The following is a 19,280-nucleotide window of genomic DNA, read 5'->3' as shown; positions in this document are numbered from 1 at the left end:
CCATAAAAACTTTGAGTCCAACACATTAGCACAAGTATCAAATGTTCAACATGCTCATTCAAAATTTTGTCATATACTAAGATATAATCAAAGCATATCATAACACCTTTAGCTCAAAATACATGCAAAACATAACTCATCAAGCTCTTGAAAGTAATAGGCACATCAGCTAGCCCAAAAATCATTACTAACCATTCTAAAATAAAAGACTTTCAAACTACAAAACTCATGCACTCATGCACAAATCACACACATCAACGTAACCCAAATTATCCACTCGATAATTATGCACAAGTTCTAAAGACTTAATATCAAGATATGAGTTCAAAGCATATTTCTTAGATACCACTTTCTCAAATCCTTCAACAAAGTCATTAAATCCAAGCAATTTAGAATTAAAAACATACATTCGAAAGTTTTAATTAAAATTGTACCTTTGATTTGAATCTACATCATACCTCTCAAAAGGAACAACTTTCAAACATTCAACCTCACCTTGTGTATGCTCAACCCTACATGGATCCAACATGCGCATCATTTTAACATTTGATCTCTTTTGTCTTCTCTTCGATATATCTCAAATATCCTGCAAATAAGAACAAACAATATTCGGGATTGAACCGGTTATATTATCACAATGAGATAAAAACTTTTTGTACATAGGTACTTTTAAGATTTTATTCAAATTCAAAACTTTTTCAACCTCACTATTTTGGACCATAATTTTATTTTTCTTGGTCCATTTTTTCTCTTTTTCTTTCCTCTCTTTTTTTCCTCAAATGTCATCTCACTCTTTTGTACACTCATTCTTTCGGCCTCTTCTTTTGTCTTTTTATTTTTCCATGGTCGTCTCAATTTTTTTTTATCAATCTTTCTTTCAGCCATGTCACTCAATTCATAAAATTCCAATTGTTCCTCAAGAATTTCTTTTAGAACCAATGAAAAAGATACAATACATGGTTTTTCCTCCAATAATTCATTATTAGCTTCACTAGTAACATCAACGTCGCTATTTTTCACAACATGTATAATAAAAGATTCTTCATCAAGCAATGATTCACCTTCCACCGCACATATCACAACATTCACATCATCAATCATTGGAGACTCATCATCGTCATCATTCTCAATTTCACTTTTAGATTCAACATCCACTACAACATTGAATTCAATCTCTACGTGAGAATCCACCACTTTTATCATCACCTCACTTGGATATCGACTCAAATCATGCCCAACTTCTTTACACCAATCTCGTATAATATCACAAGTACAAAATTGAAATTTTAAGACGTACCTTGATATTCTTGCTTTGGAATTTCTCGCTTTGAATTCCTCATTCGTTCAGTCACAATTTTCGCTTCTACACTCGATCTCCATGTGGATGTCTCACGTAAATTATACCGATCACTCTTATTATAGTGATTAGACGCAAAATGTTTCCTCGTCACTCTTTTCTCCTCACCCCATGTAGAAATATGACTTATTCCACATCTTTCCTTATTCTTCTCCGATCTATCTCACCAAGTGCAAGCATAGTCGGTAAACTCTTTTATGACAAGTTTAACCTTCCTAGCTTCAGAAATATCACGACCTTCAAATAAATAATCTACCATTTTCTCCTACTTCAAATATATCTACGGATCCTCATCTCCATAGAACGACGAAATTTTGTTTTTCTTATATCTACCCACATAATCTCTCCATGAAAATCATCATCATGTCTAAACGCATCTCTATGTCCATCAACTTTTCTCTCTCTTCTATTCTTATCCAACACATAATATCTTATTTCTCTCCTCAAATTCTCACTACAACTTTCATCATCTCCACTAACGTTATATTCATCTTCCAACTTACTCACCTTTTCATGTATTGACTTGAACCCATCCATAACCACCTTTCTCATCATCTTGGTCAACTCTTCCATTTGAACCATAGAAAAATATAGATTCAAACCATCTCCTACTTTTTTATTAGAATTTTTATAAAACATTGTACCTGCAAGAAAAAAATTAGTAATAAAAATATCATCACCCAAAATCTCACAAGTCACTCCAAATAAAATCACTCAAACACTCTTTTTTCACTCAAATAGAAGTAGAACGGCTTATGTTTTGTGATTTTGTGTATCAAACTTACAAGTTCAAACTTGTAGACACTTGCAAATTGACTCTCGTAAATTGTGCACAAATAATTAATTGACTTATGAAATTTGAAATTAGCTTGGCACCCAAAGACTCACAATACACAAGAAATTTGCCACAAGTTATTTTGCTTTCTTTTTTGACAATTTCAGTCTTCACTCTTTTTTTTTGGACCAATTTCTAATATTTTTTTAAAAAAATTCAAATTTATTTAATAACTAGTAGCACAAGACACTAAACTCGGGCGACAAGATTGACAGAAAAGACACAAAGATTTAACGAAGAGTAAACTCAGACGAAGAACGAAGAACGAGTGACGAAGAACGAAGTACGAAGATAAGAATCAAAGATGTTGAATTTTTTTTCCCTCAAAACCTTTGTTCCTGATACCAAAAGATATGAAGAACGACTCACGAAGAACAAATAGAAAATACAAAGAAAGAATAACAAAATATATTACTTACTTGGATCAAATGAACTGTGATCTGACTGCCAAATGATAAGATACTTGATGACATGAAAAACAAATACGATTATAAACGAATCGCACCCTCAATTCAATAATAAAAAGATCTAAATTTTTGTCCCAATACTTTGAAACAAATAAGTTTTGATATTCACCTTTAGTTTGCAACGAAACTAGAAATAGATAATCACAAGATAAACAATTGATCTCAGCGAAACCTTTAGAAAACTTGTTTCTGAAAATCCACGAAGAAGAACAATCGACAAATGCCACAAAGTTGTTAAACTTTGATAAGTTTGATTTTTCCAAAGCTTTGCTTTGTTTTCAAATCAAAATTATCAAAGTTTATTAACTTTGTGGCATTTGTCGATTGTTCTTCTTCGTTGATTGTCAAAAATAAGTTTTATGAAGGTTTCGTTGAGATCAATTATTTATCTCGTGATTATCTGTTATTAGTTTTGTTTTAAACTAGAGGTTGATATCCAAACTTACTTGTTTCAAAAGATTGGAACAACAAGTTAGATTTTTTTGTTATTGAATTGAGGGTGCGATTCATTATAATCGTGTTTGCTATTCATGTCATCAAAGAATCTTATCAGGAAACGAAGCAAATTAGGTGTAGGAATGTAGTGACCCACACCGTGATCACTTACTAAACAAAAGTTTAAGCATGCATTTAACGTAATTAAACAATAATCTGAAATTTATGCAGCCGAAACCATAACCATAAAAAAGATACAATTCCAAGAAGATGAATCTATAAATACTGAAGTTATACAACCATATCGAAGATGACATATCAACAACTTAAATTGAACAAGTACTAAACTCTCATCCCATCTCCACAATCCCTTCCAACTTGCAGCTATGGTCTCCTCGAGCCTCCTGCTCCATCAAGCCTAATACCAGTCCCGTGGAATAAGATGTCCAAAACAATACGAGAACGTGAACATAAAATGATCATCACGAGAGTATGAGTATACAAATATTATATGTGCATGAATGCAAGTGATCTGGATACCAAGACACGAGAGGCAAGATAATCAAGCTCACAGACCGGACCTTGGGTATATAGCACGTTGCACCGTCGCATCAAAAGGTGGCTCCTATACCCAATTGGATAATGGTGACCAGGCGTGAGTCCAAGTGTCCAACCATAACTGAAACGACCCAAACATTCTAAAATACTATTGCGGAAATTTTTTTTTTTAAAAATAATAATAAGTAAAATAGATGTACATACATGCCCATACATATATGCACAAAATAAACAGTTTTAAAATAACATAAATAAAATGCAACATTCTTACTTAAATAACTGAGTCAAACTTAAATAAAATACTGTCAAACAATCCACTTAAAAGTTTGCATGCAATAAAAATTATCTAATAAAAATAGTATTAAGATTTGTCACTGAAAAGACTTAAAAGAAATAAATAAGAAACAAAGTTTAAAATTCTTAAAATATCTATAAAGACTCAGCCGGCGGTCACGGGGGATCATTGCATGTCCGCTCATACGTCCTCACCACCGGTAGGTACTACATCTTCCTCTACGTACTCGCCTGCACCATATAAGTGTAGTGAGCCTAGAGGCCCAACATGCTAACATAAAAAGGGTTTAAAATAATTTAAAACACTGGAATACTAATATATAACATATACATGAATGAGCATGCTTAAAAATTATGAATCATAACTTAAAATCTTGCTTAAATTAAATCTTAAATATAATCATATAATACATACTTAAACATTGTTGAGCATAACATTTTCTAACATCGCATGGTTGTATCCATAGTGTAACCTTAAATACATACATTAAATACTAATCAGCGTGGTAAACCAACGTACGTGGCGGTGACGAATCACCTCTTAAATTGGCAGTAAACTAGCGTACCGCCCTTCAATAGTTCACATATGGGGACAAGTCCCCCTTGAATTGTCACACTACTTCAACTTCCAACATAAAAATTATTTTTTTTGCTCAACCTTAAACATTAAATCATGCCATAAAATTATTTCATGAATGCATGTACTTAAATAAAAAATGTGTGTCCTTCATATATATTTAATTTAATGTCATACTAATATATAAATATTAAAAATAACTTCCATGCATAAAAATAATTAATTATATATTCAGGACACATGCAATTTTTCATGGGTTGTGCTGAACTGCTGGCCCTAACACTCAAGCCCATTTTTCTTAAATTCTGGCCCATTAACACTGAGACTGGCCCATTAACATACTTAAGCCCAATAACTTAAACTTTTAGCCCAAATAATTATATGTAAGCCCAATTAATTATTCTAAGTCCAATTAATTTTCTTAAACCCATTAAATAATTAATCTGACCCAATGGGCCCCAAAGCCCAAAGACTGGCCCATTAATTTCCATGAACTCAAAAGCCCATAAAAATTAGTGGACTAACTTAAAATAATTATTCAAGCCCATTAATAAACTTAAATGTAGCCTATTAATTTAATTAATCTAATTAGCCCAATTAAAACACTTTAACTTAATAATTAACTTAAAAATAAAATACCCGAGCCCGACTAACTTAACCCGGACCCGGACCCAACTAACACAACCCATGACTTTCCAGACCCAACCCAGACCCAACAACCCGACTCGGATCACCCTAACCCTAAAACCCGAACCCCCCCTTTCCCACGCTGCCCGCCGCGAGCAGCAGCCCTTCAAGGGCTGCTGCCGCCCAGCTCCGGCCGCCCTGGCCGGAGCTCCACCGCTCAGATGTGGCCCACGTCTGGGCGGTCCTAACCTGCACCAGCCCCAACCCCATGCAGCCTGGACACCATAACCGATCGCCCCTTCCTCTGAACCCTAATCTGCGCAACCTCGACACCCGATCGAGCCTAGCTTGCTTCCTGGGATCGTTTGGCTCGAACCACTTGAGCCCCACGAGTCCAGACCACCCTCTCTCGACCTAGGGACCCCCGACCAGCAGCTGGGCGCACCATGGATGAAGAAACGTGAGTATAGATGGAAGAAATACATGAACATGGTGCAAACAACAAAGCCAAACCATTTTCTGAAAAATAAAGAAAAGTTTTGATGCATACACTTCACCTACATAATACATACTGATATGGTGTTTAAAAAAAAAAAGAAGGAAAATCATGCCTTGCACCGTAGGTTGAAGAGAAGTAGGCGTAGAAGACGATTCCGGGACGACGGATTGACCGAGATCTAAAAAAAATGGAGCTCGTTTGGATCGGCTATGGAGTTTTGATGAAGGAACGTGAGGGAGGAGTTGGAGAAGATGGGTTTGTCGGATGAATAATTTGTAGTGGGTGGTGGGGTGGGTTTTTGAGATTTAAATATTGAATAGTATAGGTATTAATTAGTATAATATATAATATAAAATAATTAAGAAGATAATATATTTAACTAAAAGATTCCAAACACCTAATAATCTGATTAATAAAAATAATTCCCGAAATATTAAATTAAATAATTTTAAAAGATTAATAAAAGCCATTAAAATGAATTATTTTGGTCAAAAATACAATCTTAAATAAATATATAATTAAATACTAAAATTTTCTTGATAAAATAATTTAAAAATATTATTTTAAGGCTCATAAACTCATAAAAATATTTTTGGCTCAAAAGTTGGTATCTCGTCCGTCCACGGTCCCGTCTACGCGATCAAAACAATTTAAATACTAAAAATCATAAAAATCTCAAATTATGGGTTAAATGCTTGAAAATAAATCTTAAAACATGCACCAATAATTCTCATCATAATTTAACCCATAAATCTAAAATTTTAAATAAATAAATTTCCTAATTATGCATGCGAATTTACGTATTAAAATACCGGGTGTTACAATAACGGTGACCTGACACAAGTATACGTATCCAACCATCCAGTACTCGTATGATGAGCGCCCTACCACATGATATCTCAAAGATACATTATCAATATGCCAATGTATGCAACATACTATCATGACATGCATATACAAATAAAATCATATAAATCATGCAACCACATAATACATGCATACTCAGTCGGAATATCTTGAACAGTATTTTCGTACCTCAAATTACTAATAGGTGTCTTTTTTACATGTTGTATTGCATTATTTTGCATGATTTCGTGTTGTTAAGGACATTCATGCTTCGTTATTCAATATTTGTTTCATTCGGATCAGGTCTCATGATTTTTAGTTGGTTGTAGGCAAAAGATGGAGAAAAGGAAGAGTTTGAGCACGGAGAAGTGACACAAGTAGGAATCACGAAGCATTAATGGTCCAAAATTTATTTTTGACTTTAGAGTGATCCAAATCCAATCTCCTCCGTCCAGATTGTATTTAGGATGTTTTAAAGCTATTGTCAAAATTTCAGTTTGATCCGACGGTTAAAACTCAAGTTATAAATTTTTCAAAAATGTTGCGCGCTAGGGCAAAATAGGGCGCGCCCGAGCCGTCATTTTTTACCCCTCGGGCGCGCCTGTGAAAGATTTGGAACTCGAGGCAGTGCACTCTAGAGCTGGGGTCATCATTTTTTACCACCCGAGCGCTCCCGCGATTATGGAAATTTTATTTTTTCGGGTGTTTGACATGAAAAGACTCTTTGGCATTATAAATAGATAAAAATCTGACGTTTTAAGGATTCCACATAGAAGAACACGTAGAGAAAAAGCGGCGACCATCAAGAGGGTGAAAAAAGTGAAGAACTCAAGGAAGAACAACAACCAAATAGAAGCGATTTTCTTCTTTTCTTCTTAGATTATTTTTATTTGTTGGGATTTAGGGGATCCTACCCCCAAAACTATGTTTTGATATCTACTTGAAGATTGAATTTGGTTTTTATGCATTTTTTATTATATTATTGTGTTGATTGCAACTTTGGAGATTGATCAACTTTCGAATTATTTTATTTGTTATAATTGATATCGAAAGAAGATTTTATGACATGATAGGGTAATATATTCCATGGATCTACAACTTGCATAGACATATGCGATTGGATACATGTTGATAGTCATAGTCCAATAGGTCGAAAGCTAGAGGATTCTACAAATCGTTAATGCAATTGCAATTGTTAAATAACACAAGAACACTTGGTTATTGCAATTTGTTAATTAGATTAATATAGCTCGACATAGTATATTGATAGATTAGGGAATTCCGTCAAAAGCATGACTTGATAACTGAATTTTAATCTTTAGAGAAGAAAAAAGGTAGGTGAACCGAGATCCTAACAATTGTTTATTTATTTTCTGAGTTTAATTTATTTTTGTTTCATTCATTTATGTTGGCTTATTAATTTATTCTCATCTCATCTTTATTAACTAAAGTATAATACTTGAGTAATTTTGTCTTAAATCAATCTATGTGGGACGATACTCGTACTCATGTACACGATATTATTACTTGACTCGTGCACTTGCGATATATTCGAGCTTAATAGATATATATATATATATATATATATATATATATATAAGTTGATTTTCAGTGGTAGTATTTGCTCGATCAATTACCTACAGGTAAGTCAAAGTCTGCTCTACTGTCCAAACCTATAATCACAAGATTGCTATATCACTAACTCATTTCTAAAATTCATAACTAAGCTAATAGATATTCCCAAACTATTTATAGAATATCGAGTATATCTCCATTTGTCGTCAGCCTTTTGCTGTCGAAAGCCCCAGAACTTGGTCAAAACCTCGCTACGACCTCCGGACGCCTCATCAAGACCCCATCGTACACTGGAAAAGGCTAGAATACCCAAAATCACTCAAGAAACGAGAGAGAATCACTTGGATTTGGTGTGAAATCTGATTCTTGAACTTTATATTTATAGATGGTGATGATATGATAAAAATTCTATCATATCTTTATTTATATTTTAGAGATATATCATAATATTGTATGAATATACATAAATCTAGTAGACTTATACAATAAAATTATATATGGATTGAGACTCTCTTTCTATAAATAGGGGGTCTCTAACCCTTATTAAGGTATGATGATTTTAACTTTTTTCTTGCACATCTCACATATGTCTTTCACACGTCTTTATCATATTTTCTATCTCTTGCAAGTTCCATACATTTTCTATTGAATCATCTACTGACTTGAGCATCGGAGTAGCTTTGCCTTCGGGCGAGCCATCTCACATGTTATATTTTGGGATCATTCGACTCGGTTTATTGAAAAAATTAGTTCATTGATTATCGGTTTGAGGTAATTTATTTGATGCGAAAATTTTTGAACGCATCACAGAAAGATCAGATCTTCCTATCGCTTCATGCAAGCCACGTGGTTGAATCTTTTGGACATCTGGCTCGACAGCAGATCGGATGTTCCGATCTTTACATCGGACGCTCCGATCTCTTCCACGTGTCGAGTCCAACTTGACACCTCAAAGGACACCTATCATAGGGTTCAGACGCTCCGTTCCAGGAACAGAAGCTCCGAACTCACCCGAGTTCAAATTCTAATTTTATTTGACTAAATCCAATTTAAATCCCTTAATAAATTCTTAAACATGTCCAATCATTTAATCTTGTAAAAATGGAGGCGGACTACTACAAGAGAGTTAAGAGAAAGAAATGTTTAGGTTTGAGGATTTTTTAATAATTTACCCATAAAACAAATGTTAATGTCATAAAATAATACAACAATATGTTATAATTTTTTTTAAAAAAAACAATTGGTTATGCTTTTGAAGTGGATGATCCATTGCTTTGATCCAATATCTATATATAAAAAAAATCACGTTATTTTTAAAATGATGTAATTTATTGGATAACATGAAAAATATATGTATTTTTTTATTTTTACAATCGTTAGATTTCAATATCGTGTATTCGTGTGGGAAAAAATTCACGCACACAAAGTATTATATATATAAAATTAGAACTAAAATATAGATATTAACACCCATCAAACAAAGATCATAAAATATTTCAACAAGTTTGATCAGACAATTTTACATCCAAAAACATAAATATTTCTTAGGGTGTGTTTGAAGTTATAGTAACTAATCTACCTATAAATTATTTTATCTATCTCACGTTTTTTTGTCATATTATTTATCCATCTTTCAATTATTTCTGAATCGACTTCCACCCTCGTGCCACCACCTTTTTTAGAAGAAACGGTCCCGGATGAGCTCCTGGAGACCTTGATCGTCATCGTGACCATGTGATTTCGATGGACTGACCATTCAGTTTTGTGTCATCGGCGACGTTTGAGGAATAGTATGGTTTACAATGCCTCCATTTTCTAGCCTAGCGCAGATGCACAAGGTGTCCATGTAGAAGTGTTTTGCTTTTTCCACAATGGTCGGGGGCTTATTTTGCCTATTCTTGTTGATTGTAACCATGTTTCGAAGCCAAATTAAAGATTTGTTCGTAAAAATCGAGAAATGGCGTGAAAGAATTTGTTATGTAAGTTAAAAAAAAAAAAAAAAAAAAAAAAAAAAAGACACTGGCTATGTTATATAAAAGGTGACTTGGTTTTGATCAATGAGGTGTATGTTTCTGTGGATATTTGAGTTTATACGGCAAAGAATTGGAAAAGGCCAGGTTTTTGGATTATTGTTTAATATATTGTGGCATCAAAATTAACATTTACTCTAATTCTTCAAGAGATTATCTACTTATGTGCAAGAAAATTTCACAACAATGGTCAAAGGACATAAATATTTTTCTTTCAAAAACTATTAATTTACAATTTAAGCAACTATATCAGAATCTAATAATTTTTATTCCTAATAATTAGAATAGTTTCAACATTTATTCCATATACCAAATCGTTCTCCAATTCCTTTTTTTTACAATTTTTTTTCATGAACTATTTCACAAAGCTTATTAATTCAGCTGATTGAATCATTTGTTTTATTTGAATACTTAATCGTACACTTGAACTGATCATGATTTATAAAATTACAATTTGGTTCACTCTACAATGGGAACGTGGATAGCCATCTAGATACCATGGCAAGACATTCTTTACGCTTGTATTCTGGAGCTGTATGACCTGCACCCTACAAAACATATAACACTATTATCTTTTTATTACGCTTTCAGGCGTCGATCCTCAAAAGTATAGAGTCGAAAGGTAACCTTTACGGTAGCAAATGTGATATAGGCCCCACCTTTCCCGTGTTTCTCTGTGTATCTAAAAGATGAATGACAAAACAAAGTAGTTTTGAATCAGATACGTTATGATGCTAAAGAATTTGATGTCAGACAAGATTGAGCATTATAAGCCGAACCCCGCAACTTGGCCATCAACGGTCCAAGGCCTCCATTCATCGTCGATGGTAAGATTGAGACTGTGTATCCATTTTAAAGTTCTCAAGTATGGCAACACAAAGTCATGATCGCCGCTGGAAATAAGAGAGAAATGCATCATTCATATGTTAGATTCAATTTCAGGAGGTTGGAAATTAAGGTTACTTCTTGTATAGATGGGCATAGTTTAAGCTGTGTTAAGATTCAAACTTAACAACAAACTCAATCCTAAAACGAAATTAGCCTATCATAGAAAACATTTTTTCATACTAAATTATATGGCCGCCGCGATTTCTTCCATGTCAGGTAAGAAAGCAAAACAGACTTGCCTGTATGCCAAAATTTGATAGCCTTTCTCATGGAGAAGTTTATGATACTTCATGACGCTTTCAACATCAAATTCATAGGATAAGCTTTTATTACATCTAATCCATTCTTCCGTTGTTCCCTGATCGTTGATATAAAGTCTATACTCTGTTATTTATTTTCATATTTCAAGAATAGATATTGCATTTTCATTTTGAATCCAAAACATATTTCTACATATGAACCTTTCTGATGTGAAGCGCTTCTTGTACAGATTCGTCTCTCGCCCATATGTAAGAGGGCCAATAATTTTTGTACTGCAACCAAGAAGATTTTGGCCATACGAAAAGATCAAATTCATGGGATGTGATGGACTAATCAGATGGTAGACAACAAAACTAAAGAAAATTGATTACACGACACCCTGGCTCCTCTTGTTTGGATAAAAAGAGGAATTTATCGGGAATGTCTTCTATAGTTGGCAGCCACCAATTAGTATCATCAGGTCTATGAGAACTGAATTCACAATTCGGTTCCAAAATATGGTCCCTGAAGAGATTTTTTGTACACTGCACCAGATGACATAGTAAAAATTAAAAGTGAAGTAAACCTTCAAAGTACAGAAGAACTAGAAGAGATGTTATTTTTACGTCTTTGATGAGTCGAAGAGCATAAGTGCATTGTATATTACTTGGATCTGGATTTACATATTCACCATTGCAGCTACTCTTTGCTAACTGTAAGTTAGTCACCACTGTTATGTTGGTAACATTTGATTATGAAGCCAATAAAAAGATAGATATAGTAAATAAATTATGATACCCTTTTGAAATTTCTCCATCAATATTGAACTACTCATCCTGAAATATAGCTCCTGAAGAAAGAGGATGCGGAAACTACCTCATAGTATTCGTCTGATATGAGTGCCATTCGGTGAGCATAATCAACTGTTTCACTAGAATCCTTGTTTGCATCTGTCATTGAATTTCCAATCAAGTATCCCTGCTCAAAATCGCAACTCGTTAACCTCGAATAAGCTTGGTAGCCAAGGCCAAAATATTGTCATCAGGATGTAGTATACTTGGAGGTTCATCCGTGGCTGAAGCCCAGCTTTGTTCCCTATATATGAGCTCCCATTTTGAGAAATAAAAATTAAATTCAATCAAATCAATAGTTACTAAATGTTTGTTAGCACATATATGCACTCTACCTTCTGCTATTTCAAAAGCAACCATGGGCACAATTTTGCCTCCATAAGAGTCACCAGCAACATAGAGGCGATTTTTAAAAAACGAAGGATGATTTAACAACCACTGCAATTTTCATAATGGTATTAGCTTCCAAAACATAAAATAACAAAGCAAAGTTCAAATTTTTTTAAAAAAAGTGCAGTTCATTACATTGCCATCAGTTTCAACAAGAAAACAATAACATGGGACATGGATAATAATAACACAAGTTTACCTTCCTCAAAAACATGTAATTATCGGAGGATGATTTTGTATCAGAGGCATAGTAACCTCTAGATGTATTCGCATAAGAAAATCCAGTTCCGACAGGGGCGTCTATGAATATAACGCTCGCAATCTGAGAAAAAAAAATATATGTTCCATTAATCGGTTCCTTGATGCTTGCACTTCACAAGTTCAAATATACGTGTTCGTTGATGTTTGAACCTTTGTCCATGAATATTGATTTAAGATGAAAGATGGAAGGCTTCCATCAAAGCTTGAAAGATCAAAATTCAATGGACCTACACATACACATGTCTGTGAACAAATTGCGAATGCTAACAAACATCATAGAAAGATTAAACAGATTTCAAGAATTAGCTTCAAATCTTGCACCTTTAGCCTTTCTAGATCATGATAGTGCAAATGAAGACAAATCGCAGAAGATATAACGAGTAGTTTTCTAAGAAAAATTAAGTTGTTTCCCCTTAAAATTTGAATGAATAAATTTATTTTGATTGAGAAACGGTTTAAACACTTTCAATTCATTAGAATTATGGGGGCACTACTTTAGGACTTTATACTTTGTAGTTTCAATGCTTTCAAAGCCTTGATTTAATATATTGTGACTGAGACCAAGAAACACAATAGCGATTACCAGCGGACTGCTTACAATTTCAACGTAAAAGGGAAACGTACCGATTTCATAAACAAGAGCAGAAAACCCAGAGCAACCGGGTCCGCCATTGATCCAAAACAAAAGCGGGTCCTTTTCCGGGTCCCTTTCGGACTCAACGAAGTAGTAAAATAGCTGCACATCTTCGTCTTCTCCCACCCCTATATACCTGCTCACCAATCCCACGTCCCCAAAATTCAACATTGTATTACACGTACAAAAAATATACAGGGTAAAATGAAAGCCCACCCGGTTTCGAGTTTGAAAGGCAGAGTATCTTGGTAACCCGGCAGAGTCTCCACCACGTGGAACGGCGAAGCTGCGGCGGCGGAAATGATGTGAAGGAGCAGCAATTTTGTTTTAATGGCGGAAAATTTGAGCTGCTGCGCCATGGATCAACTGGAAAGTGAGACAAATCTTGGTGTCCAAAACAAATAATCGAGTTATCTTTTTTCTGTAGGATCGTTGGTCTCCGGTACTGTCAATTTGAGCAACTCTTTTGTTTGTTTGAGTAAATATAACGGTTTAACATCGTGATATAATATTTTGTGACAAAAATATATATATTTTTATTAATGGGATCGAAGATTTTCTTATTAAATTAAATCATGAGACGAATTTGTAAAAATATTTGTGTTTCCTTAAAACTATTTGTAAAACAAATGCCTTTAGATTTTTTTTTTGGATTTTACGTAAAATCTATCATTCCTAATTTTTTTTATATTTAATGCAACCGAAATATTGACCATCTGAAAAAATTATATGGTAAAATTTCTGTAATTAATACACTATCAATTAATAACATATTCAAAATACTTTGTTTTCTCAATTTCAATTTACTAAATTAATAAGATAATAAATTTTGAAAAACTTTTATATAAATCTATAGACGTGTCAATATTATAAATTAATATTTATTTATTTTTGTCTAAAAATACAAACATAGTTAAGATAATTTAATAAAATATAATCATATTATTGTTTGATTTCGTGAATGTGTAGTATCGACCCTCCCTCACTCTTATATAGTCTTATTATTGCACCAACGCTTTTTATTCTTGTATTTTATGTATTCAAATAATTTAACTAGTTAACTTAGTTATTTTATAATTATTCAAATATAATTAGTTAGAAATTTTTTTATATAAAAATACAGAGTTTGCAAGACAAATTGACTTTGGTTATAATATGATTTCTGAATTTTCGTAATTTTTAAAATATCTTACCAAAACAAGAAATATAACAAAAAATAGAACTTTTAGTGCATAATTAACTTCAACCTCTCTTCCAAAATATATATATATATATATATATATATATATATATATTATTTGAAATTTCACAAAGATTTTGGCAAATCCATCTATTATATTTATTGAACTCAACAACGATTTCAATGAAACGACAACAATAAATCACAATATGAGTTAGGGAGCAATGGAAAAAGGGAAAGCCTCATTTCTCTACAGTGGGAACAAAGAGAACCATCTCTTTGCCATGGCAAAACATTGTTCCGGCATGTATCCTGGAGCTGTATGACCTGCGCCCTGCATAGGACGATACGAACAGCGTCAAATTACATTTTTACCCCCTCCGCGTGCGTACTCACCTAAAATGAGTGAAGTCAAACTTTTCTTGCCTTCACAGTGGCAAAGGTGAGATAGGCCAGATCATTCTTCTTGTATTTCTCTGTGTATCTATGAGGGTAAAATCACAGGATCAAATTAAATCTACAGACTACATATTTCACAATCTTCGAATCATTAAAACGACGCCAGTGAAGGCTGTGGGTGTAAACATACATGCAGTTGACCAAGCCTCAAAGGGTGTTATTATAACATATATGAACCACTTATCAAGTGTACGCTGTCATTGTAACTATTTAAATTTCAAGAACTGTTTACTAAAGAATATGTGGGACAGATCAGGATCGAAAACCCACCCGGCAACTTGGCCATCTACGGTCCAAGGCCTCCATTCGTCTTCAATGGTTAGATTGAGACCTCGGATCCATTTTACAGTACTCGTGTAGGGCACCACCATGTCGTGATCTCCACTGGAAACGAGAAACACGTAGTTACAAACAGTCCAACAACATAGAAAATGTGGGACGGTTAAGTACCTATAGACCAAAGCTTCGTATCCTTTATGGAGTAGAAGTTGATGGTGTGGGAGTACACTTTCTACATCACGTTCATACAATAAGCTCTTATTACATCTTTTCCAATCATCTTTAATTGTTCCCTGGTCATTCATTCACATTCAAATTTATGTTAATAATCTATACAAGAGCAGATAATTCTTCATGTTTTCCAAAGCATGCACGTATGTACCTTTCTCACATAAAGAGCTTCTTGTACGGACGGATCATTTGCCCAGACATAAGATGTCACATGATTGTTAAGCTGCAATTGAGATTTTTTTTACACTCGGGAAATTCATATCAGAAGGTTTTAAGGGGAAATTGGATAGCTATATATGTGATCTAGTAATAAGAAGCGATGATTTTACAAGGCACCAATATGCGTCCTCTTGTTTGGACATGAGAAGGAAGTCAATGGGATCGTTTTCTATGATCATTCGCCTCTGTGTAAAATCATCGTCTTTTGGAGGTGGGAGTGTACACTTTGGTACCAAAATATGCTTATCATTTATATTGTTAGTGCACTGCAACAAGACAATTGAATTGTAGTAAGGGCTGCTAATTTGCATAAAATAATAAATCAAAAGAAAGTGTAATCTTCACCTCTTCGATGAGTTGAAGAACATGAAGGCATTCATAATTATTTGGGTCCGGATTTACGTATTCCCCTTTGCAGCTTCTCCTTGCTCGCTGAAAATTGCCTAGTTACCCTTGACGTTAATTTATCCAATGAACTTGGCAGTTGAGGGTTACTTAGCCAAGGTTTTTTCTAAAACATTTTACAACCTCTTCAAAGATTATTGCAACATCATTTGGAGATTGAATGAAGGTTTTACCATTTGTCAATCAAGTCTTTATAATGTTCTCGAGCCAACAAATCTTGTCAGAATGCAGAATAACCTAAAATTGATCCAATCACCATAACTACATGTGATCATCGAATATAAAGCGGTGTATCTAAGTTTTTTTAGCCTACATTGATATCGATAACTCAAATTTTACTTTCATGATCGACGTGTCCTGACCTTACATAAACTACATTAGACCAGATAAACATGCTCTGAGTGGAGCAAAGCAGACCAGAATCAGACCAGAATCGTAGCATCAGGGCCGGATTCTAGAGGTGATCCATGCTTAACTGTAGCCAATATTTGTACACTAGAGTGGTTTCTACATGCTCAACAGTTTAATCTTGTATATTTATTATTTAGTCCTTAGCCCACAAGTTGAACAATTACATCCTTGGCCAGCGATGATGACAGTAGAATGTTCAATCACGGACACGTGAGAATAAGCCAGTTCTGATAAAATCATTTATATTTTGTGTACATTCAATATTGTCCGGGATGTCCTTTGAACACGGTCGTCAAATGATCACAATTTTCACCTCCCTCCCTTCAAATTTTCATATTGAGAGCTATCTAGATGATAGAGAAGTTGGGATATGAAACTACCTCATAATATTCATCTGATATGAGTGCCATTCGATGAGCATAAGGAATCCTTTCATTAAGCGTCTGTTCTGTACTTATTGGCGAATTTCCAGTAAGATATCCCTGGTTCAATTTTCTTTGGTCGTTAATATGCCAATTCAACCTTAAGAATTCCTTAAAGAAAACAAGCCTATCAATTATCATCAAAGAAAAGTTCCATGGATATCATTTACTTTGAGGCGAATTCTAGGCTGAAGTCCTGCTTCATTTCCTACAGTATCAACATAACTTGAATCAGGAAAGAAAATCAAATTAAATTCAATCAAATTATCAATTTTCAAAAGTGGAATCATACCTTTTACTATTTCTAAAGCAACCATGGGCACCATTTTGCCTCCATAAGAGTCACCACCAACATAAAGGCGATTTTTGACAAACGAAGGGTGATTCAACAACCACTGTAATTTTTCATCTTAGCGTCAAATCAATAATGATTTCACAATAAAAAACCAAATGAGCATCTCCCTTAAATACTTTATCCAAGAAACAATAGCATGGATGGTCATGGCCTAAGCAACATTAAGTTCACCTTCCTCAAAAACATGTCATAATCGGAAGTTGATTTGGTGTCAGAGGAAGTGTAAACTTGCGAGGTATTTATATAGGAGAATCCGGTTCCGACGGGGGCGTCAATGAATATAATGCTGGCGATCTGAAACCATGTCATGTAACAGCATATGGCTATCACAGAGTGACTAAAACACAGAGATTTGAAGCAAGAACACTGATGCATGAAGGGTACTATTAGATGTTTAAACCTTTGTCCATGAATATGGACTCAGTACTAAATCGGGTAAGCTTCCATTAAAAGTTGAAAAATCAAAAGCCAAGGGACCTGCAAATTACAATGTCACTTGATAAAGGAAAGTCCAAAAGAACATGGTGAAATTCACTTCACCCAGTGTAGCATAGCTTTGGCCCCAGAGCAGTTACCTATTTCGTACACGAGGGCGGAAAACCCAGAGCACCCGGGTCCACCCGTGATCCAAAACAAAAGTGGATCCTTATCCGGGTCTCCTTCAGACTCTGCGAAGTGATAGAACAACTGACGCTCTCCATTTTCGCCCAAGCTAATATACCTGAAATTGAGGGAGTAATATTTACTCTAATTATTTTCAGAAATGGCAATAAAATTTGTACATTGAATATTTGTAAGGTCCCAATAATGGTTGATTATCCTTAAAACAACACGTAAATTTGAAATCGAACTCAGACAATAAAATGCGGAATAAATATGATCAAACTCACCCGGTTTCGAGTTTGAAAGGCAAAGTACCCGGATATCCCGGCAAGCTCTTGACAATATGCGACTCGTCGGCTGCGGCTGCGGCGAGGATGAACAGGAAGAGAGCGTAAACATTCCGCCGTAGTTTTAATAAACTCAGGCACTCCGCCATGCCCGTTTGCTTGGTGGCGAAACAAGCTTCGCAGTATAATTGGAAAGTGTCGATGCCCTATTTTATGCGCCCCATTTTATGCAAGTCAGATTTACATGATCATCTGACTTGCATAAAAAAAATTGAATAGTTAAATCTGATATGTTGGTAATAGTAATACTTACATGCCAGCATCACACTTCCGTTGTCGTTTTGGTTGACAAAAAATATATTTTAAACAAAAAAAATGAACTAAAAATTGAATTCTATCTCAAAGTTCATTTGAATTTTGTAGTGATTTTTTAAAAGAAGTGCTTTTAAAAGCTACAATTTTTTGCTTTTAAAAAAGCTATAATTGTAACTTAGAAAAATGCTTATTTAAGCACTTTTTTGGTCAATCAAACACTTTTTTAACTGTAAAATACTTAAAAAGGTGTTTTTTTGACCTGACTTTTGAAATCAAGCGGGGCCTTAATTTTCAAAAGTCTAGGTAATCAATTTAAAGACAATTTGGTCTTTTCATTATGGATAGGACAATTTGGTCTTTTCACATAGCATTTTGGTCTTGTTACGATGGATAGGTAGTTTGGTTTTTTCACCATGGATATTTTTTTGGTCTTTTCATTATGGATTGGGCAGTTTGGTCTTTTTACGTGACAATTTAGTCTTTTCATGATGGATAGGGCAGTTTGATATTTTCAAGATGGATTTTTTCTTTTTTTTTTAAAAAAAAAAGAGATCATAATCATATCAATCTCTCTTCATGCCACAGCACTCAAAGGAGCTTTAAGTCTTTAACCACTATACTATTAATATTTTTGTTAATTATTAATAATAAAATTATATATACAATTATAATTCAGTCGAGATCAGTTGACATGCAGTGTAAAGCAGTCGACACCAGTCGAGATTTCTTCAAAATCACTCAAACTCAGTC

The 19,280-nt window shown here is 34.1% G+C and overlaps 2 protein-coding genes across 5 annotated transcripts; both read right to left on the bottom strand.

Annotated features, from left to right (window-relative positions):
* Positions 1-10,401: 10,401 nt before the first annotated feature.
* Positions 10,402-13,816, bottom strand: LOC140885462 (serine carboxypeptidase-like 1). Of its 3 annotated transcripts, none has more exons than XM_073292439.1 (14): positions 13,581-13,816; positions 13,355-13,500; positions 12,881-12,957; positions 12,669-12,791; positions 12,415-12,517; positions 12,286-12,323; positions 12,105-12,206; positions 11,855-11,941; positions 11,621-11,773; positions 11,450-11,521; positions 11,228-11,346; positions 10,880-10,993; positions 10,728-10,782; positions 10,402-10,641 (listed from the first exon to the last, which is right to left on the bottom strand). In XM_073292439.1, exons 1-14 carry the CDS (start codon positions 13,721-13,723, stop codon positions 10,540-10,542), a joined length of 1,434 nt encoding a protein of 477 aa, XP_073148540.1. In that variant the 5' UTR covers positions 13,724-13,816; the 3' UTR covers positions 10,402-10,539. The 3 variants fall into 3 exon arrangements, with proteins under 3 accessions (XP_073148540.1, XP_073148541.1, XP_073148542.1); XM_073292440.1 differs by having other exon boundaries at positions 10,430-10,648; XM_073292441.1 differs by lacking the exons at positions 10,402-10,641; positions 10,728-10,782 and having other exon boundaries at positions 11,228-11,372.
* Positions 13,817-14,664: 848 nt separating this feature from the next.
* Positions 14,665-18,481, bottom strand: LOC140885461 (serine carboxypeptidase-like 17). 2 transcript variants are annotated; one of them, XM_073292438.1, is made up of 14 exons: positions 18,216-18,481; positions 17,901-18,046; positions 17,726-17,802; positions 17,497-17,619; positions 17,263-17,365; positions 17,141-17,178; positions 16,929-17,030; positions 16,078-16,164; positions 15,843-15,998; positions 15,665-15,736; positions 15,454-15,575; positions 15,274-15,387; positions 14,971-15,028; positions 14,665-14,878 (listed from the first exon to the last, which is right to left on the bottom strand). In XM_073292438.1, the coding sequence occupies exons 1-14, from the start codon at positions 18,362-18,364 to the stop codon at positions 14,795-14,797; spliced, it is 1,431 nt and encodes a 476-aa protein (XP_073148539.1). In that variant the 5' UTR covers positions 18,365-18,481; the 3' UTR covers positions 14,665-14,794. The 2 variants fall into 2 exon arrangements, with proteins under 2 accessions (XP_073148539.1, XP_073148538.1); XM_073292437.1 differs by having other exon boundaries at positions 15,274-15,575.
* Between the last annotated feature and the right edge of the window lie 799 nt (positions 18,482-19,280).

The sequence above is a fragment of the Henckelia pumila genome, chromosome 2 (assembly GCF_033568475.1).
Source record: "Henckelia pumila isolate YLH828 chromosome 2, ASM3356847v2, whole genome shotgun sequence".
Classification (NCBI taxonomy): Eukaryota; Viridiplantae; Streptophyta; class Magnoliopsida; order Lamiales; family Gesneriaceae; genus Henckelia; species Henckelia pumila.
Note: the sequence above shows the minus strand (reverse complement) of the source record. Positions and strands in the feature narration are given on the sequence as shown.